This window comes from Silene latifolia, chromosome X (genome assembly GCF_048544455.1).
Source record: "Silene latifolia isolate original U9 population chromosome X, ASM4854445v1, whole genome shotgun sequence".
Lineage (NCBI taxonomy): Eukaryota > Viridiplantae > Streptophyta > Magnoliopsida > Caryophyllales > Caryophyllaceae > Silene > Silene latifolia.
This window is the reverse complement of record NC_133537.1, coordinates 67,483,236-67,505,980: the sequence shown is the minus strand read 5'-3', so window position 1 is coordinate 67,505,980 and position 22,745 is coordinate 67,483,236. Positions and strand designations below refer to the sequence as shown.

The 22,745-nt window shown below is 43.1% G+C and overlaps 2 protein-coding genes across 2 annotated transcripts; both read left to right on the top strand.

Annotated features, from left to right (window-relative positions):
- The first annotated feature begins 1,028 nt into the window (after positions 1-1,028).
- Positions 1,029-2,924, top strand: LOC141617538 (uncharacterized). The gene is made up of 4 exons (XM_074434731.1): positions 1,029-1,933; positions 1,988-2,145; positions 2,203-2,424; positions 2,512-2,924. The coding sequence occupies exons 1-4, from the start codon at positions 1,029-1,031 to the stop codon at positions 2,922-2,924; spliced, it is 1,698 nt and encodes a 565-aa protein (XP_074290832.1).
- Positions 2,925-13,581: 10,657 nt separating this feature from the next.
- On the top strand, positions 13,582-14,250 carry LOC141617536 (uncharacterized). Its single transcript, XM_074434730.1, has one exon. The coding sequence runs from the start codon at positions 13,582-13,584 to the stop codon at positions 14,248-14,250; it is 669 nt and encodes a 222-aa protein (XP_074290831.1).
- The last annotated feature ends 8,495 nt before the right edge of the window (positions 14,251-22,745 follow it).

The following is a 22,745-nucleotide window of genomic DNA, read 5'->3' as shown; positions in this document are numbered from 1 at the left end:
AGGGTGTATCTTCTGATGAAACCACTTGTTGTTCTTGAATAGTATATATTTTAACAATAACTGCAATTTGAGGTTCAGTTTGATATGGAGAGGACGAGGAACTAGACTTTTGAGACTTCCCTCCACCAAAGAAGACGGATATAAGTCCAGTTTTATACTTTCTCTTCCTCATCTAGCCATCAATAAAACCATAAACAACTAAGCAATTATAAAACAGTAAGAATGATTCACACTATTTTAATAGCCAAAACTGTGAAAGTGTGTTAGGCCTAGAATTTTCTAGATACTTCAGGGTAACATCCTACCCTGACCTGACTGTCAGGGTACAAAATCGTCGGGATAGAACAAGACTGGCACCAGGCAAGGAGAGGACATTGGTCAATTATAAGGACAATATTTGACCTATTCAAGAATAATAATATCCGGTCAATAATTACATATATCCGGGTATTAATAACGATATTTAAGAGGAAGATTCTACAATGAAGATCGAGCATTTATGTGGGTGATTAAGCACAACAATAAAGCAATTAATGGCGTCATTAAGAGGAAATATTACGCATCGATGGAGAAGATAATGCAGCCGTTCAAGCTTGGCTATATAAGAGCAGCTCAAGATCATTTGAAGATATACAACAACTACTCTAGCAATCTCATACTACTACACTACGTGCTATACTTAGGCAATATTGCATAAATTCTGCTAATTACTCGAAATCATAGTGAAATCCTCTCCTGGCTTGGTGCCCGTGGTTTTTTTCCCATTTAAGGGTTTTTCACTTACAAATTCCTTTGTCTTATTATTTACTTTATTTGCATTATTTTTATTATTATCTACCCTGCCCTGCAGTACACATAGATAAATCTGAGCTAGTTAACCCTGCCTAGACTATACCCTGACCTGATTTACCCTTGCGCAAAATTCATACAAAATAAATGGCGCCCACCATGGGGCATCTAGCTCATTAATATATTTTTTTGTCCTTTTTTATAAAAAATCCAAAAAACAAAGAAACTAGCAAAAAAAAATGTCTCAACCAACAGTGGAAGAACAATTGACTGCTGCTCTACAAAAAGTAGCAGAGATGGAGAGCCTGAAAGAGAAAATAGCTCAGTCTAAGGCTGAAATCTTACAGTTGAAAGAGTCTGAGTCCGCTTTGAAACAGAAGTTAAAGAAATCTAAAGGATCAGGCTCCAAAATCCAGCCAGGAACCCCATTCTCATTAATTATCAAACACTTTGATTTCTCAAGCTTTGGGAGTCCAAATAGTACCAAGAAAGTGATCAACGTTGATGACGGTGAGATCCCAGAGAATAACAAAGAAAACCCTGATGAGACAGGAGCGGCTGTCATGATGGCAATAGTTCAGAAAATTAAGAAACTTAATGAAAAATTCGAAAAAATACATGGAGTGCCTGCCACCATGGAGGAAGCTGCCCCTAACTGTTATGCTGATTCGTATTTAATAGACGAAATAGCTAAAGTGGATCTTCCAAAGAAATTTATGATTCCGTCCATGGAAATCTATGATGGGACCACAGATCCACAAGGCCATGTAGCCCTCTACAAGCAGAAAATGTTAGCTGCATCTATCCTAAGTGAGTTCAGGCAGGTCTGCATGTGTAAGGGGTTTGGAACGACCCTGATCGGTCCTGCATTACAGTGGTACATCAATCTTCCAATTGGAAGCATCCAATCCTTTGCAAACCTGATCAACAATTTCAACCAGCAGTTTGCAAGTAGCAGGGAGTTGAAGAAACGGTCCAGTGATCTTTATAGGATTACCCAGAAGTCAGATGAGACTCTCAGGGTATTTCTTGCCAGGTTCAACAAAGAGAAGGTGTCTATTCCCTGGCGTGACGTTGGAAGTGCAGTGGAAGCATTTAGGCAGGGATTACTACCAAATAGTGATCTTTACATTGAACTCACTAAGTATCCATGTCATACCTTTGAAGATGTTTAGGCCAAGACTCTATCTTATATCAGGCTAGAGGAGACCAAAAGCTACAAAGTTAAAGCATCCTGCAATTCTAAGGAGTATGAAAAGCCAAATAGGAAGAGCGGTGGCAGAGGCAGCAGCTACAGATCTACCCCATATTCCAGGCCGAACCATTCAGCATTAAACCTAGCATATGAACAACAAGGTAAGGCTAAAGTTCACCCACCTATTTCTGAGCATAACTTCAGTGTTGATATTGCAGGCTTGATCCAGCGGCTTGACAACATGGGATCAACAGTTACATGGCCTGGGAAAGTAGAAAATCCTAATCCAAGGAGGGACAATTCCAAGTGGTGCGAATTTTACATGGACGTTGGGTATACAACGGAAGATTGCTTCACGCTGAGGAAAGAGGTAGCCTACCTGCTAAAGGCTGGATACCTAAAAGATCTCATCAAAGCCAAAGGCAGAAAGGAAGATCAAAGTAAAGAAAGTTAGGAGCAAAAGAAGGAACGCAATCTCTCTCTACCACCTTCACTCTATGATGTAAAATTCATAAATGGCGGATCAGAGATTTGTGGCTTAACTAGTTCAACAGCAAAGAAGATAGCCAGGATGCCTCAAATGAAGTCACCCTACAAACTGGGAAATATACCACCTATCACCTTTGGTGATTGTGACCTGGTAGGGATCCCTGGTCTACATCACAATGGTCTGGTAATTTCCATGCAGATTGGAACAGCCATTGTAAGAAGAATCCTGGTAGACAGGGGTAGTTCAGTGAACCTGATCATGCTAGACGTACTCAAAGCCATGAAGATCAACGAGGATCAAATCACCAAGAAATCCAATGTCTTGGTAGGGTTTAGTGGGGAGACAAAGAACACATTGGGAGAGATTTATCTTCCTACCTATGCTAAAGACGTTGCATCCTATGAGAGATTCGGAGTCCTAGACTGCCTATGTAATACCCGCCCTGTTTAAGGACTCTTTGACTGACATATTGACCAAGGAAGACTCTTAGCAAGGGATACGAGAGAGAGTGGGTGATCGATGTAGCGTGTTACTCGACCTAGTTAGGGTTACTTGGTCGAGTACCAAGTTATTCGACCGGGTAGGGCGTACTCGGCCGAGTATACTGAAGTGGTACTATGTCTATACTCGACCGAGTACCACTTCAGTTAACACGTTATTATAAAACGCAGAGTCTATAATGTAATTTATTTTCGATGGTTCCTTTGTCTTTCTAACCCTAACCTCTCCCTTCAAACTTTCTTTTATCACCTTATACTCCTTGCTTTACCTTAGACACTAACCTAAGAAGGGATATTGTTTATGCAAGGAGTCATCGAGTCGGGTTGTCGCCGTCGTCGGCATCGGTTGCGTCTCAAGATGAGTTTGTGGTTAGTAGTTATCCTTCAGTAGATCTTGATTAGTTTAGTAATAGGATATGGTTTTTACTTGTAGGGTTCGTCGTGGAGTCTTGCTTGGCTTAATTATTGGACGCACTTTCATGGAATAGCGAAAAGTTAGGGTTTCCCTACTCAGTTGCCTATTTAATTGATTTAATATGAATTGTTGTGATAGTGGCATGTTTAGTATCGTTGTAGGAATTGTCTTTCTTGGTTGTTGGAATTTTTGTTGCTTGTTTATGTTTGCGAGGTGCATCCTCTGCTGAGTGGAGTCATCATCGGAAATGGCTTCACACCCTTGATTCGCCCTTTATGGTTCCCGTCACATAGGAGGATGTGCACATTAATGGACATGGGTTATTGCTCATTGCGATGAGCGACGCTTAGGTGGGCAAGGCTGCGGTCCCTCCACTGGTAGTGAGAATTACCTGTTGCGATGGGTAATCTGGCAGGGCTACACACTTAAGTGTGTAGCCGGATATTGGATATGATTGGGGTTGGAGAATGGTTGTAAAGTTTGATTGTCTTGGTTGTTTGCTTTGTGTTTAGCTTATTTTGATTACTCAATGAACTGGCCCCATGTTGTGTTTTCAAAACTGTGGTGATCCATTCGGGGATGATGAGCAGTTTGTTTAGCAGGTGATGTTTGATATGATGCTTGCGAGACATGGAAGGGAATCGAGTCGTCACGCTGTCGAACTAGATGCCGCTGTCACTCGTGTCTAGTAGTTCTTCCAGTAGTTATGTTGTAATCTTTCTCACGTAGTTTATGTTGTAAAGGATAAAGATAATTAAGAATTGTTCTGTTATTGTTCATTTGATTTACTTACCTAGGGCAACCGAGATAGTAGCACCTTTATATGCTGGGGTGGTCCTTCATAAGGCACTTTGGTATGTGGAGGTGTTACAAAGTGGTATAAGAGCGACGATTTTGGAACCTGAACCAAATGAATGTAGGGTGTCAAATTAAAATGGACTTGGTGTATTTGTGTTGGGAGCCCTCTTATGTCGGTTTTGGGTGAGAAGGCGCCCTCATCTCAGAATCCCGGCCCCATTATACTTAAGCCAGCAACAACGAGGGGTAAACATAAGGGGAAATATATATGTGTGTGTGTGTGTGTGTGTGTGTGTGTGTGTGTGTGTGTGTGTGTGTGTGTGTGTGTGTGTGTGTGTGTGTGTGTGTGTGTGTGTGTGTGTGTGTGTGTGTGTGTGTGTGTGTTGAATGTGTGATGTGTGTTTCCTAAAGGGTGTGTCAATGGTTGAAATAGATGGAATGCAAGTATGGTAGTGTTGTGTATATGTATGTATGGATGAGTCAAGTAGTCAATCCAAAGTTTTATGCATGGTTGTACATAGCAGAAGAGTAATGAAAGACGGTAATGTTATAGCATGAAAAGAAATATAATCTAGCTGAGTATAAAATATGTGTTTGTGACATGAATTGTTGTGTGAAAGGTTTATGTGAAGCATAACATATGTTGCGTAAGTAAATCATTATGTATATATAACTCAAAGTTGCCTAGGGTATGTTAGAAATAAGGTCTAAGCGTGACGAGCCCCGACTAAGTGGAACTCCGAACAATGTTTATTGTTTTGCAGGAAATATTCTCTGAAACTCCAAATTCCGCTACTGTTCATGAAAACTCGGCTGAGTAAAGCAGATACTCGACCGAGTAGGCCAAATTCGGCCGAGTATAAAGGCACTCGGCCGAATACTCAGAATGACCATTTAAGCCAGCTACTCATCTCTGAGTACTCGACCGAGTAGACCAAATACTCGACCGAGTAGAGACTACTCTGCCGAGTAGTCCCAGAACTCGGCCGAGTACCCCAAATTCGCGGTCAAACTCGTTTATTTTCCGGAAACCCTATAAGCTTTTTACTCTAATATTTCCACCTCCTATCCTCATTTTTACACAAACACTCATTGTAATTTCTCTCTCAAAAACAAACTTGGGTGATTTTGGTTGAACTTGTTCTTGGAATATTTTTTCCCTTGCCCTATCTAATCAATTTCCGACCTAAGGTAATACAACAAATCAACTTTCTTTTCTTTTAATCAAATCAATGGTGTACTTTGCCCCAAAATCTGAAATTTTACTCTTGTAATTCAACGATTTGTACTTCTATGGTGATATTTTGGTAGTAATTGTTTTTAATCATCGATTTATTCATGCGAAATACAGTTTTTATGCTCAAAATCACCGATTTTTTGTCGAAAATTTTCTAGGGTTTCGTCTCAAAGTTTTGATTTTGACCACTTAGATTGCTACTAGGATGTTCTTAAAGGGTTAATTGTTGATAACAATGCTTTAATGGGTTGGTATGTCATGTCTTTTGAGAGAAAAAGCTGTCTTAAAACTCCGTCTTAAAAGTCTATAAACTGAAACATAGCCCTTACCATGGTGTAATTTCCAGAAAATTCTTGTTGAACTCGTAGTTTTGCAGCATGCCGAAGTCAAAAGCACCGGCCAAGAAACGTACTCGTGCTAATTCCCCCGTGGAAGTTGATCAATCGAGCCAAGAGCCTCTTGTTCCTCCGTTTGAGGAATATCCGTCGGTAATCTTTTCTGATTTTAAGCAACGGGCTGCTTTTGTGGCTTTAATGGGTCGGACTATGAGGCTGACTCATTGTGTGGCTCCCGAAATCTTGACAACCTTAGAAGTGGAGTCGAATATCACCCACATATTTGAGATCGTGGGTATGGAGGGGTTGTACTATCTTCAAAAAACGTCTTACATGTTCCTCACTTTGTAGTTTTTGAGCTCTCTTGACTATTACGTGGGTGGGAAAACCGTTAGTTTTCGCCTTATGAACACCGACCATAACCTGACTCTTGACCAGTTTGCTGACCATCTTGGGTTGGAGACTGAGAAGAAAGGATACTTGAGTGATGTTGTGACCAACAGTGGGGCACCCCACTATCTACTCTATCTGACCGGTAGACCTCTCCCAAGCTCGAATGCCATGTTTATTAACGATGTTCAACATGTGTCTCTCCATATGTTTTTGAGAATGATGACTTGTTTGCTGTTTGGGCGGGATGATATGAGTAAGTTGAACACCCACGAGGGGATGCTTTTAGTGTCCTATCTTAACCCTCGCCGGGGGAACCACATTTACTACAGTGCTCCCAGGGTTATGTGCTCCAGCTTGGCTCTTATGGTACGGTCCAAGAACCGTTACCTTACTTATGGGGGCAATAGTGACCCGCTGGGCTCAGAGACTGACTGATTTTGAGGCCCCACCATCGTTGGGAACTGGGTTGGTTGAGCCTGCTCCTACTATGGATGAGAGGTATTGGTGCCACATTAAGTGGCTTAGGAGGTTAGATGAGGGATCCTTAGCTTGGAGGGTGAGGGGGACAAAATTAATGATACTCCCCGATCCTGAGAACTTACCGATGGCGAACCACCTAGAGGACTGTGACTCAGGGAGTGGGGAACCTGAACCTGAGCCTCACTTCTACCTGATCGATCCCACCATCCTTCTAGACTTACCTAAGCCGGTCACTACATCGGACAAGCAGGCGACCGTTCCCCCACCTCGCAAGCACCGTAGAAGGAGGGCGACTAGAGAGAAAGAGAGTGAGCCTTCCTACACCACACCTAGCTTCTATCCGACCCAGTACTCGCCCTACCCCACTGTCTTCGACCCTAGGATGCAGGTCAGTGAGTTGACCGAGCGGATCTCTTCCACCTTAATGTTGCGGAACATACATGAGATAGCCCACAACCAGGGTATAGGGACGGACTTGGCGTAGCCGGTATGGTGGAGAGGGCCGGGGAATAACACCGGGGTGTTCCATGGTTACGGGGTAGACCGTAACTTCTGGGGAACACCGGAGAGCTACGGGTATGGTTGCCTCACAGAGCCGTAGGGAGCCAACTACGGCAGCCAGCTAGACTAGTCAGGGAGGTGGACTGGTGGTGGAGGCTACTCAGCGGAAGCATTCTAAGGAGCGGGAACATCTAGCACTGGTGGTAGCAAGAATATGGATGAGGACACGGACGTTTGAGCTCCGCTTTGATTTTATGGACTTGTTGTTGGATGATTGTTAGACTTGTTTTCTCCTTATTGTTATTAGGTCGTTAAGACCATGAACCTTGTGTTGGTAGTGGACATGCGATGTGTTTTGCAGATTAATATTTCTATGTCATGGACATGGATTGGACTCAAAAATTCGGCTGAGTACCGAGTAATCGACCGAGTAAACAGTGGTGCTCGACCGAGTAGCTAGTGGAGGGATGCGTGATTATTTAAGAGTTATAGTTAATAGAATTTACTTCTTTTGCTTCTGTTTTATACATATTCGTGAGTATCTTGGTACCGTTATATACTTGATATGGTATGAGTACGGTCTATATAATGACGGAACGTCGGTTTGACTTAGAATTGAGATGGAACATGATATGAGAGTTAGTATGAATGATGGCCTAACAATTTTATCATGCTTGTTGAAGTATATGTTGTACATGATTTCATAACTTTGATGTTTGAAAGTCGATTCATTTCTAAATGGCATAAACATAGTTGTCCTACTTATGCCTCATACATGTTTTAATTGTTAGAAGAGTAGAATACGCCCCATATTCGTTGTGTTTATATATCCTTATCTCGTCGCTATAGGTGGAGCGAACTTCGGGGACGAAGTTCCTATGAGGGGTAGATAACATCACGGCAAAAGAATCGCAAACTTGACAAAAACTTCTTTAAAACTTCTTTGATTTGGTAGCTTTTAGTCTTTAATTATCGTCGCATAACTTCAAACTACTTGAATATATCAAACAGTCTTTCTTAAATAGTCTTTCTTAAACAATTTTTTTTAAATAGTCTTCCTTAGACAGTTTGGTGGGTTGCACTTAGTAATAGCATAGTACTTCATGGTAAAAACCTTGTTGTGGGTACGTGGCGTTGTTTGGTTTTGCATAAGTTTACGGGGTCTTTCATTGTCAAATTGTGTTGCATTGGGAAGTGTCGATGAACTTCGGGGACGAAGTTCCTTTTAAGGGGGGAAGACTGTAATACCCGCCCTGTTTAAGGACTCTTTGACCGACCTATTGGCCAAGGGAGACCCTTAGCAAAGGATACGAGAGAGAGTGGGTGATCGATGTAGCGTGTTACTTGAACTAGTTAGGGTTACTCAGTCGAGTATCCATGTTACTCGACCGAGTAGGACATACTCGGCCGAGTATGTCTATACTCGACAGAGTACCACGTCAGTTAACGCGTTATTATAAAACGCGGAGTCTATAATGTAACTCATTTTCGACGGTTCCTTTATCTTTCTAACCCTAACCTCTCTCTCCCAACTTTCTCTTATTACCCTATACTCCTCACATGACCTTGGACACAAACCCAAGAAGGGAGATGGTTTGTAACATCCCCATCTACCAAGGAGCCTTAAAAAGACCTTCTCTAGCAGATAAGGGCGTTACCATCTTCGTTGCCCGAGGAAAGTAATGATCAAATGTCGATAAATGAACGTTAATGTTATTTTACAAGTGACTTAAAACCTACAGGCGATATAAAAGATACAACTCAAGACTACTATCAGCTATGTGGAACTATCTCTGCCATGACTCGTGGTAGACTCGTCTCTGCAGACACCCAGTTAAGATCCAACATCAACCTGCTAAGACTGACTGCTCACCATAGTGGATCACGGATGACACAACACAAACAGACAACACAACAAAACCACACAAGGTCAGTAACTGAGGTAACAAGTACAAGCAGACACAACACAACTAAAGCAACACACACACAACACCTCTTCCAACCATCCATCCACACACCTCTGACTGCCCGAAGGTCCAGCCCTGCCGGATTATCAATCGCAACCAGTAATCCACACCGCCAGTGGGGGACCGCAGCCGTTCCCACCTAAGCCCCGCTCATCTCATTCGAGCGATAAACCCATGTTTCTTAATGTGCACATCGCCTTTTGTGGCGGGTTCCACAGAGGGCAAATCAAGGGCATAAAGCCACTCCCGCAAGAAACTCCACTCAGCCGAGGACGCACCTCGAGAACCACAGACAACAATCATACTCAGCTGTACAAACAACAATCACCAACTACCATTTCAACACAATGTAATCAACTACCACGACCGATCATCAACAACGACACTAACCAATTATACATCAACAACAAACCCTCTAGACAATCAACAATACTGAGTAGGCGAACCTACCTTTAGCAAACCGCAGCGATTCCGCGTCCGATCACAAGATAACAGTCAACCAGCAATACCATCTATAACAACCACCATACCATCCATTACTACTTCTATAAACATAACTGAAAACAAAGACGACGACGACATACCTATTACACAACAATCCGGTGTCAAGACCGCTACCCGACTCAAGCCTCCCATCTCTAAGGTGTTCTCACTCACAAAGGCATCAAGGAGGTGAATCATGGTGAAGGAGAAGAGAGGTGACGGGATTTAGGTTTAGGAAGAAGGTAGAGAAATGATTTGGGGTTTCACGATTTACGATTTATAATTCCCCGCTGCAAACCCGTTACTCGATCGAGTAACCAACTTACTCGATCGACTGACCTCTACTCGATCGAGCCACCAAGCTACTCGATCGAGTAGCCTCAACTAGATCGAGTAACACACAGACCAAAGCTCACATCGTCATAAGTCATCACTCGTAAGGTTTCCTAAGGTCAAGATAGGTGTTTAAGGTCAGTCAACGTCGGTCAATGGGTCCCTAAAAGGACGGGTATTACAGTTTTCCCTCCTTAAAAAGAACTTCGTCCCCGAAGTTCGACTCATCCTCCCCCACAGCACAAAGACAAAGGAATCAAGGTAACCACCACTGTTTATCAGACACATGCCAACACGATCGTTTATAAATACCATCCCGCTATGCATGTTCATCAGCCATCATCATCATCATCTACCCTAACCCATATTACACAACACGACTTCCCATCGAATCACCAAACACATATTGTACACAAGAAAAACCAACTCGACTATTACTTGCACTCATCTCATATTATTACTCAAACGTAAACCAACACAACTATTTGTAAACCAACACAACTATCAGACTATTCCTTCATCAACTACTTCCCAACAACTATTAGTTACACAACACTCAAAAACGACAGTTTGGTCACAATAACACATCATTTATTCCACTCTACTATTTGCTACTAACATCCAATTTCATTACAACACAGAGGACAATTAACTGAAAATAAGATACAATAACACGATGTTCTATTCAACAATTACAAACTATTACTCAATTGCACTATAACTACTACGAAATTACCCAACAACCATTTCGATTTCAGTACTGAAAAGCGCCGGGGTTGAAAGCACGGGTTGGAACAAAGCATTCGCTTCTGAAAGAATTTGAACTAATTGTGGTTGGGAAGCGGAGATCGCACCGATTGATTCTTCGGAAAAGGACTGATTCTTCTGCTGAAACGGTTACAAAAAGAATCCTTTTCTTTGATGTTATTAAATACCGCTTCTTGCTCTAAAATAAGGGAAGACTTGTCGTAAATCTGTTGTTAAATTAAAATGGTTTACGACTACGAAATTACCCAACAACCATTTTAAATACTTTAAAATTGTCATAACAGACTATAAAATTGCTATTATTCCGTCATTTTCCACGCGACATTACTCTTCCCCTCTTAAAGGAACTTCGTCCCCGAAGTTCACTAACAAAACAACTTTACGAATACACAAGTCGATAAACTATTATTCCATATTGGCATTACTAACAGACCATATGCACATTTTAACTCATGTCAACTACGAGACTTCCTTGACATTACATAAATATGACTCATACAGATATGAAATTATCGAGAAAGTGAACAACACAACGAGACATCCTATGATCGCCTATCAACCATGTCATCAATTACTTTCTTATACAACCATGCAAATAATGCAACAAGGATTATAGCCTTTAAACACTACGTTACCCGAGACAATATGATTTAGCATATGAAATGATATATATATCATCGAAATTGCATAAATTATTCAAATATGCACAATTGTATAACCACCGTTGAGACGGTACAATAATATAAGACATCCACAACAAGAATCATTATAACAAGAACCACCACATGAAGATAAAAACAAATGTTTAAACGAAATAGGCATCCAACAGCGGCACTCGATGGAGCTTGCAAGGCACTCGATCGAGTTGACCTTACTCGATCGAGCTTACCAGACACTCGATCGAGTATGTCAAGATTAGAATGCATCCAGAATGTCACCCCTGCAGTTACTCGATCGAGTGAGGGGCACTCGATCGAGTAGCCACAGGTCAAAAATCCCCTATGGCGTCACTTCATATGTCCAAAGCATAATATACATGAGTCGGAAACGTATTCCCGACACCAATATCCTGCAGAGAAAGTATGAAAAGTATCTAAAATACGGCCTTATGGCCATAATACAAACCTAAGTCTAAAAAGTACCAAACGAAACAAGTATCAAGAACTAAAAATCCATGTAACAAGATAGAAATGAAAAGGAACATCATCACTCCATAGCCTGCTCATCCATCATCTCATCTCCACCACCGCCTCCAGACATGCCTGCTCCAGTTGTGCCCTCACCCGCGATGCCACTAGTGCTAGAATCGGCTCCCACTCGCCATGGTGCCAAGCAACCGTAGGCGTAACTCATAGGCTCTCCCCAAGTAGGCCGCTCCATGCCAAAGTAATGGAAGACCCCGTTGTCATCCCCAACGCCTCTCTACCACACCGGGTGAGCCACCTCGGTCCCGATGTCCTGAACATATGCCATCTCATGGAGGTTCCGGAGTGTCAAGGTAGTAGACACTCTCTCCGTGAGCTCACTCACTCTCATCTCAGTGCTGAAGAAGGAAGGGTAGCTAGGACACTGAAACTGTGGAGGCACAGGCTGCTCTGGCTGGGTCTCAGCCATCCTCTCTCTCACCCGTAGCGGTCCTCTCCTCACCCTAGGATATATATCCTTGGGTCTAGCCTGATCCCCCTTGGTCGGCTCAGGCATCACCTCCAAAATATCAACATCAATGAGGTAGAACAGCCTATCCGGGACCTTCTTCTCATCATCAGAATCGGCTGCCACCACTGCCGCTGGTAAAGGCTCGGCCACGGGAAGGTGCTCTGGGTCGGGTATCCTCATCCAAATCATCCCCCAAACTCTCCATGCTAACCCACCACCCTGCAAAGTTGGCCGGACTATTTCGGAGCTATATTCTATTTTTCGGAACAATTGTCGTTGGAAGCTCCTAGACCAAAACACAATTTATAACTTCACAAACAACTCTACAATTAGTAAAGAGGCAAGTAAAGGTCGGATCCCAAGGGACGGGAATTGAGATGATATTTCTATTGAAACTAGTGGTGTCTTAGGGGTGTCACAATTTGGGTTGATGTAGAAGGTCACTAACTAGATAGCAATGAAAATAAATAAGCAAGATGAATTAAAAGGGTTGTAAACAATTGATAAAAAGCACTAGGGTATCATGGGGTCATAGGGGAATCATGGGAATTGATCATACAAACATGTTCTCAAATTATAAGCAAGCAATTATTGTTGTGATGGATTGAGTTGGGTTATATCTTACAATCTTAGGAAAGTTTGGGTCCCGGAGCCGAATCGATTAGATTGTACAACACCTACAAGTCGACTTAGTCTTTCCTACTCAACAACATGCATGGTCTAATGAGACTCGAGTTGGTTTATGTCTTACAAGTCTCATTGAAAAGATAGGTGATGGGTAAAAAATGCAAGGATTCATAGGCTCACATTTCATCAAACATAACATGTGCATGAGTTGAGATCAAAACAAGCAAGCAAATAAACCATGAAAGCATATTAATTTAAGCATGAATCATTCCCCATGTAGGTTTCCCCTAATTACCCATTAACCCTAGCTAGGTCACTACTCACTGATTATCATGTTGATCATGCTAGCAAGGTTGTCAATCATACCAACAAAATGAAACATGATGAACAAATAAAAGTAATTAGGGATTAAGAGAATTATACCTACTAATGATTCCAATAATAAAGCAAAGAATAAAAGAAGTACTTAATGCTTGATTGAGAGGTTGTCAATCTCCCAATAATAACCCAAATAATCTTCAATTACCCAAAATAAAGGATGAACAAAAGAGAGATTAAGGAAATAAAACTTGTATTAAAACTTGATTAATTGTTGATTACAATACTAAAGAGGGATGACTTATACACCTACTGATTATAGTTCCTGGGCTTGGCGCAAGATTTGTGAAGTGAAAGAAACACTTAAAAATGGATACATTAATGGCAAATGGCGTGGCAGTGATCATTCTTATACTATTGCTGATGGGTATAAATGGCTAATGCAGGAATCTGATCAAAAAGTTCCTTGGTATAATCTGGTATGGAATAGGTACAATGTCCCAAAATGCAGCTTCATCATCTGGCTCATACAACACCAGAGGCTACTAACTTTGGATAGACTCCACAAGATGGGGATAGTTGATAATACTGCGTGCTTTCTATATGGTGTGGAAATGGAGACTCATGCACATTTATTTCAGGATTTTATTTTTGCACGGCAATGCTTTCACAAAGTTGCTCACTGGTTAGGAATCCCTGTTACTGGCCTGCTAGATTGGAAGAAACTCATCTGTTTGAAATGTCCATCTATGTTCAGGAGACCAATTGATATGGCAGCTATGGTGAGTACGTCTTATTATATCTGGCACAATAGTAATATTTGTAGATTGGAGGGGTACGTCATGCATCCTGGTAAGATAGCTCAAATGGTCCAAACTGAATGCAAACAACGTGTGATTGGTATTCATCAGGGTCCTCTGAAGGCTAGTGATATGTCCTGGTGTACAAAGATAGGTTTTCTATAATGATTTTAACAGTTCTATACTTTATATTATAGGAACTAGAGTTGATTAGTTGAAGTGGGGAAACTGTTGTAAATTGAATATTTTTTGAGCTTAATATTACTACTTACATTCCACCAAATACTAAAGAGGGATTTGATTGATATTAACTACTCTAATAATTGATAAGAAGAACATGCTCTTCTAATTAGACTAATGGGGTATTTATAGTGGAAATTAGGTGGATGCATTAGGGTTAACTAAGGGCTAAACTAGTAATTACACTTTTTAGATTGAGCAGGGAGAAGCCGGTATTTTTCGAAGGAAGGGCTTCTTTCTTTGAAGCTTGAAGAAACGGATTCGTGCTGGGCTGGAATCCGTGCGTCTTAGGCACGGGACGGGCGGATTCAGGAGCCTCTGCCCGTGCGTCTTCAAGGGAATCCGGGCGTCTTCTGGGCTTGCTGCCCGGGCGTCTTTGAAGGAAGACACACGGATTGTGCTGTGGAGGACGGGCGTCTTCCAGTCAATCCGCACGGGTTGCAAGCCAGCTTCATTTCTTTCTTCTTTTCTTCCTTTCCTTCATAAAATCCTTGGGGATTTCCTTGGGGATGCAAGGATCCTTCCTTAACATTGGTCATCTACTATAATATATACAAAGGCCTTCTAATCTTGTCTCTCCTTGATGTTTGGTCATTGAATTCAATCAATTTAGTCTCGTTTTGCCATGAAAATGCAAGATTTGCACTCCTTTCCTACCAAGGGATCAAAATCTCAAAGAATATGCAAAACAAAGAACTAAAGACAATAAATGACCCAAATATGCACTAAAAAGCATGGGAACAAGGCTAATTCGGGGGCTAAATATGCGCTAATTATGGTCACATCAAATATCCCAAACCGAACCTTTGCTCGTCCCGAGTAAAGAGGTGACAAAGACTAAGACCATTATTTAAACTAACCTAATAACATAGCCGATATGAGACAATTAGCGGGTCTCACTCTACCCCTTCAACTCACAACAAGACAACCATGAGGTAGGATGCCTTCTTGCAAAGCAAGGTGGGTCTTGCCAAAATGGCGACACATCCAAACATTAAGCACACAAAATCAAATAATGGATGCATCTACAAAAGGAATAGCCACTTCCTCATCAAGTGGCGGAGGCAACTAAGAGAGAACAAATTTAAGAGCATATAATCCTTCACAAATACTAGTTCAACTAATTACTAAGGCTAAGAGGATGACACTAAATCTCCTCCAAATGGTGTTAAACTAGACTACTTTCGTCCTCAATTCCCAAATGCTTTTGTCAAGAGCGATCGGATGGTGGTGGAATGATGATCCCTATGATGCTAGTAGCATATGACATGAAAAGTCTCGAATTCTCTACAAAAGTAAAGGTCATGGATCGTCCCAAGCTCGACAAAATGGCTTGACAAAAAGGCTTTTTGGGAATGAAATGCTCAAATTGTTATAAACAAAGGGTGGATATGACTAGTATTCAAAATTTGACCTCATTTAACTTTCACATTTCAAAAATTTAAGATGGGGTTTGTCCCTTCCGGGCTAATGTCCTTTGCTTTCGCCAATCGCTTATTAGGCAACCGGTTAAGCTCTAGACAATAGCTTTTCGGGGTGATAGTCACTCTGTCTCTGGGCGGTTGAATTCACAACCGTGTGGGGGCCCAATTCAATGGATCCCTCTCCAAAGCACATCGAAGTGGTACGCCTCCATCAAAACAACTAAATTTCTCAACATTTCAACATTTCATAACATTTGAGGTTTCCTTAGCAATAAATTACTTCCACATAACAAAATTTTCGAAATGAGCACTTCAAACTTATTGATAGAAAGTATTTTTAGGTTGCCTTTCCAAAAGGTCAATCAAGGTCACCTAGACAAGTTAACCAAGTCCACATCGCATCACGGGGTTGTGGACAGCGGGCCGCCCACGGGGGCGCTTGGTGAAGGTCGAAAAACAAGCGTTTGCATTTTGTAAGGAGTCGCCACCAATTTTTATGGGAAATTGGAACCGTTCGAATACCTCGTGTCATGTCAAGACACAAAGTAGTGACATGAACACTAAGCAATCGTTACCCTTAGCATTCTATGTCTAGAATGACTCTCGTGGATGCCAATGAACACGGGTGCTCACGGAGATCTGGAGTAAGGGGTGAGGGTACGTATTAGGAAGCTCTTTTGATCGAACACCTAATCCCGCCCGCCTCGATAGCGGCCTCTACTAATGATTAGGGAAGTTATTCGTACTCGATATATCGTCGGCTATATGCATGCAATGCAACATCCAAGTCTTAATCCTAACATGTGAAATTTAGACTAAGTCGGTTGACACGTAATTTAGCATACAATTGGGTCGAAGTAGGATTTAATGCTCATTTACATGTGGAAACATACAAACAATAAAAGAAATACAATAACTATAAATTACAATAATGGAAATTATAATAATTACAACGGATAGGCGATTTATGTCGAAAATACCTTTAAAACGGATAGATTGAGAAAAAAAAGAATAAAAGAACAAAAGAAAGAATTAAATAAATCAACGAACAGGAATTAGCGTGATATTATGGATAATAGTTGATTAAACGTAGACTAATTAAACTAGGTCAAGCGAAACGGAGTTCAGGACGAACTCAACCAGAACAAAGCGCAGCAGCTGCGTCCTTTGAATAAGCGCAGCGACGCTGCGTCTGTTCCTCTGGCTTCGGTCAGCCGTGAAGCCGTAATTGCAAGCCGTTAATGTCGATTGGTGATTTAAAGGATTAATTGATGATATTTACTCGGATGAAAGTGATTAACAGGTTAATTACATGTGAATGATGGTCATAAAAGCGATAAACATGAATGATACGGATGTAAACGAATTAATTACATGAAATTATGATGAAAATATTAATGAGTCCTCTGTTGAAATAAGTCAATTAGGCTAAATATGACGGATATACAACGAATATGCGAATAAGCAGATGAAAACTATATCGATGGCGAATTCCAGAAACTCAATATGACTAAATTGAATCTCTAAAATCCGGGTTTGAATTTAATGACGAAAACCCGCAAATATGAATTATAAGGGATTTAAGTCGGATTTATGACAATTAAAACATGTTAATGACGGTGAATAATAATATACATGTGAATTATCAGTGACGATTATATCAAAGAATTAACGGACGAACAAATAACAAATAAAAAGAAGCGAATTACAGAGGACGAGGAAGAAGAAAAGAAGCAGGAACTGCGGCAGCCTCACAAAGAGGCGCAGCAGGAACTGCGCTCCTTCGAAGAGGCGCGGCGATTCTTTGTCTTTTTCTCGACGTCTCTCTCACGAAATCCGCAAAAACGAGTTTTAAAGCACGGTTTTAGAAATCGGTTTTAATGGTGTTTTCGACATAAATCTTACAATGGTGATACGATAAATAAAATACAATAAATAAAAGAGGAATTATACACCCTCAGACTTACATGTTGACGGAACGAGATGAACTAAGATATCGACTAGTGAATGCTCGACGCGAATGCAAAGAGAGTGCCCTCGTAAGAGGAAAACGATTGATTAAATTAAGTTGATTATTGGTGTAGTTGGTCAAATTGGTCGGTCATGCAACGGAGAGGCTGGTACCCGGAAAGATCCGAGCTTACGTGGTCGAAAGTTCAAGCACGTAGGCGCCAATTAGTAAGAACAAAGTCTAGAATGCAAAGGGAGAAGAGAAGGGCGGACACTCGCGTGAGAAATATGAGGAACGAAGGCTCCTATTTATACTAATCACACGACGGAATTAGGGTTTCGGAGACTCTTTGGAAGTGAATCTCGGAAAGATATGAAAAAGATACGTAAGACATGCAAAGAAGGGCCTGGGAAGAGGCGCAGCGCCATCTGCGTCTCTTGGAAGAGGCGCAGACTGGCTGCCGTTGCGTCTATTCCCGGAGAGGTTTCCTCCTGCTGAAGAAAGATTTACGCGTTTGAGTTATGGTAGGACGGAAATAATTCGATTATCTTATGAATATTACGGGATATTGTTTGCCAAAAGATAAAATTTATGAAATATGGAATAGAAATATCCTAACATTCCAATATTCCGACTCGGGTTTTAACAAATTATCGAAAAATGGAGACGGTTTTTGACCCGGACTCCGAATGTACTCTAATTACTGCCAAAATGACCGTATCGGGACGTAGATGACAACTAAGAGGTCGACATTTAATATTTGAGCAATCACTTGACGATAATCTTACGAATCGTCACAAATCGTTCCGCGTATCAAACATGCGGCCCAATCATCACCGGGTGGTTTTGCGGGAGGTGCGAAACGAGGTATCTCTGAGCCCCCACTTTGACCGAGGCTTGGACAAGGCGAAAGTCAAAGTATAGCCATCAGGCAATCGAAGATTACAACCTTTGACGACTATGGCGACGCGAGGCGCTCAAGGGGTCTCGAACCATGGACCCGTCGTCGGGAACATTTTAGAGTATGTCGACTTCCGGGGAGGGTCGTTTAAAGTCCATTAGACTACGTAAGGAAGCTCGCCAGCCATAAGAAGAGACCATACCCGAGATACCCCGGTGAAACGGAATCAAGACGCTTCGCAAAACTCTTTGGTCCGAAGATAACTTGGTGTCCAAGGCATTAGGGTCACAGGGAACTCCGAAGGAATCTCTTAACACTTCAAGGCTATCTCTCAAGGCTACCTCTCTCTCAAGGATTAAAAGGGGTTATCTCAAGAGGGGTTATCCGAAAGATTAAGATAAGTTTCAAAGATATGAAGGCTTTGATTTGGAAACTTCGGAGAACGGCACCGGTCGAACTCTGGGAAACAAGAAATATTGAAAGCGGCAGGACGTCGGTAGAAACTGCTGGGAATCTGCTGCGTCGGTCTCAAGCGACTTCTGCAAAACTTGAGGTTGAATCTGCTTGCGTCGGTCTCAAGCGAACTCTTGTTGGGGAACATATTGGCGACTAGGAACATTTTGATCGTCGTGAGAGAAATCTTGATTGAGCAGTACTGCAAAATACTACTGCGCTGGATAAAAGGATTTTGAGCAACACTACAAAATACTGCTGCGCTGGATAAAAATGGATTTGGACAATATCAAAATATCGCATTTGGGCCGATGAAACGCGGGCCGGAAAGAAAATCATCGAAACGGACCAAAAGAATATAACAAATACAAAGGAAGAGGCGCACCAAAGACGGGCCCACAAATAACGAACTTATAACGAATTTTTGAAAATCCGTATGGAGGGAACACAAGGAAGAGGCGCAGCAAGAGCTGCGTCTCTTGGAAGAGGCGCAGCGCCTGCTGCGTCTTTTCCCCAATTTGGCTCTTCTGCGTAAAAACGCGAAATCAGAGGGGTTTGTGTAACACAATTCACTCATTTCTCTCTCAAATCTTCACCATTTCCGTCGAAGTTTGATCCAAAAGCTTGCTTTAAACATGACTAATCGAGGTATGTGTTCCAACCTTGCATTAATCATCTACATTTGTTGAATTTTGAGCCGCGAAATTTAGTGTTCTCGACCCTTTTGATCGAAAATTTGGGGCTTTTCCCCCAAATGGATTTGCCTTGCCACATTGATGCTAGAAATGGATAGTAGGTGATGTTAGGAACATAACCATGTATTTGTTTCGAATTTTCATCGAGTTTTGAGCCTTTGAATGAATTTTGAGACGGTTTCTTACTAAAAACCGTAAATTGCTTCGAAAATAGCCTTAGGATTGCCCATTTGCGATGAAACTTGATATTTGGGATCCTTGGATGATGGGTAAACTTTCTACCATCTCGGAATTTTGGTTTGTGACAACTTTTTCAGGACACCTTTCTAGGGCATAATCGCCGTTATAGCGAAATGTCTTTGCCGAATTCCGACTCGAACCCGGAGCTAGGCTTTGAACTGGACTTGACTCGACCCAATTTATCACATGAGTAATCGGGTTGGCGGGAACGTGGCCAAGGATGGCACGAGAGGAGCAGTTTCAGTGCTTTGAAGGCTTGAAAACCCCTTAACAAAGGCTCGTCGTCATGTGACGCGCCCGAATTTACTTTAATGTCGCAGTGATGAGGCTTCTACTGGGAGAGCTCCCATGGAGATAGAGGTCATTCGTGTTGAGGAGGCTTTAGAGCAGGCCTTCACCGCTGCGGTGATGGCTGCTGGAGACGAGACTCGCGAGGAGGAGGCCGTCGAGGAGGAGGAGGCCCCGAGACGGGCTAACATCGGGCGAGGAGGCCGTCAGCTGAGAGGAACTCCTGTGTGGGCTGAGACCTGGGAGAGTAGGCACCTTGTGTGGGCTGCAGAGGGTCACCTGTCCTACAGGACGGTGAAGAGCTTGGTAAATAAGAATTCACTACTCATTACCTATTCTCTTTCATTCTTTTTGTCCAAATTTCTTTCAAATTTCATTCAAAACTAAAGATAGCTTTGTTTCAAATCATAATAGGAGGCTGGGAACATCAGGTCGTTCTCGGGTTACACGACATCGATGGAGCACTACGAGCAGCTGTCGGCGGAGGAGAGGGCCATGATCGAGCGTGGAGCGTTCGGTCCTCTGGTTCAGGTCTGGAGGGATATCGTGAAGAGGAAGTTGCAGGCTAACCTTAGCCTGGTCTGCGCTTTCTTGGATCGATTCCGAGATACGACTTCTACGTTCCACCTACCTTTTGGTGAGGTGGGAGTCACTTTGGAGGATTACGGCATGATTTCTGGTATGCCGTGCGGGACCGAGGAGATGGTGTGGCCGGAGACTGCTATGAGGGCGGACTCGGCCGAGGTGAGGAGATTGATCGGCTGGAACTTGTCGCCGAAGGCTGTTGCAGTGCCGGGTTTGGTACCCAGTACTTACGTTCGAGACTACTTTGCGGGGAAGACCCCGGCGCTGGTGACGATCGATGGGAGGGAGACAGCTCCTCCTCCTTGTCACCGAACAGAGGGCTCGTCGTCGTGGCTTTGGTGGTTCCTGTCTTCGATTTACCTCTGAGACAAGGGCGAGAGGCTATCGACGAAGCTCCTTCCCTTTCTTTCGACCCGAGTTCCCTAGGGCACTTTGGGCCGGGTCATCACTGGTTTTGCGGTCCTCATCCGCTTCATGAGGGCCATGGTTCGTCCGAGTTGATGGAGAAGGGGACTTCTCCCCGGCGCCGTCGGACTGGACTACTCGTTGGAGGTATGAACCTTCCTTTAGACCAAAGTAAATTCCTTTCTTTACCAAATCACGAAAGATTGTCATTGATTATTCTCCTCGTTTTTACGGGCGTGGGTGTACTCTTACTTCCCGAGTCTCGCGCCCAAGAGGACGGAGCCGTTGGAGAGGGCCTATCCCGTGGTGAGGGATTGGGTCATGTGCCGGACGAAGAGCAAGCGTTCTTCTCACAATGTCTACCGGCGGGACGTGAACGCTCTTCAGCTGAGCAGCGTGAGTGTCCCATTTGTATTCATTTACTCTTTTTATCCCTTGCCTTTACTTGATCATAGGAATGATCTTTGCCTTCATATTGTCGCAGTGGGTGCCCAGACCTTGGGCGGAGTACGTAGGAGCACCCCCTTTCGTCGCTGAGGTCCTTCGACCTAGGAGCCCGAGTCGGCTCTTGCGTGAGGACGTCGATGGGTCCTGTGTGGTACCTGGGCGAGCGGTTGGCTCGTCAGTGCTCTCGGGACGCGTTGACGGTTCCCGTCGATCCTCCCAGGACGATGTTTAGGGAGCCTTCTGAGGCTGAGAGGGAGGCGGACTTGGCTGGTGCTAGTGGCGACGACCTTCTTCTCCCTGGCGAGGACTACTCGGCGTTCCTTTACGGGAGGTTGGCGTACTGGCCGGTAGTGGTGAGTATCTTTTACTTTTTCTTGATTTTGATTTTGAGGATTGCGACGAAAGATCATCGATTAACGAGAGCTATTGGTCTTTGCAGGAGGTTGAGGCGGCGGGCATCGAGCCCCCAGAGTACCCCGAGACCCTCGAGTACACTGACGCGACTGGGAGGACGACGATCTCCGAGTTGCGTGACTTCGACGTAGCTGTGACGGATGCTGGCTTAGATGACTGGCAGCATCTGATTCGGAGGGTAAGTCTCCGACTTGTATGACTTTTGTGTAAGAACACATTTGATTGAGTTTGCTCAATTTGCTGAGAATTTCTTTTGAAAATGCAGGTCGCACCGTCCCGGTTCGTGGCATTATGGAGGGTGGCCAACCGGCTACGAGCTACTGCCATCGAGGCACTCGTCGGTGGTCGAGGTCGTCAGGTATGAACCTTATTTGATTTTTGATTTTGATTTTTTTGATTTCCAATTTTGCTTGAACCGATTGACATGAGCCAATTCGTTGCTGTTTACAGGGTGACCGCGAGCTGGAGCGAGAGTTGTCCCAGTCTCGGGAGGAGACCGCTCGTTTGTTGAGGGAGCTCGAGGTTCGGGACGCCGAGATCGCCGTTCTGGTGGCGAGAGTTGCCGAGTTGGAGGGCGCCCAGCAGAGCTTTTGCGTAGTTTTGTAGACTTGTACATT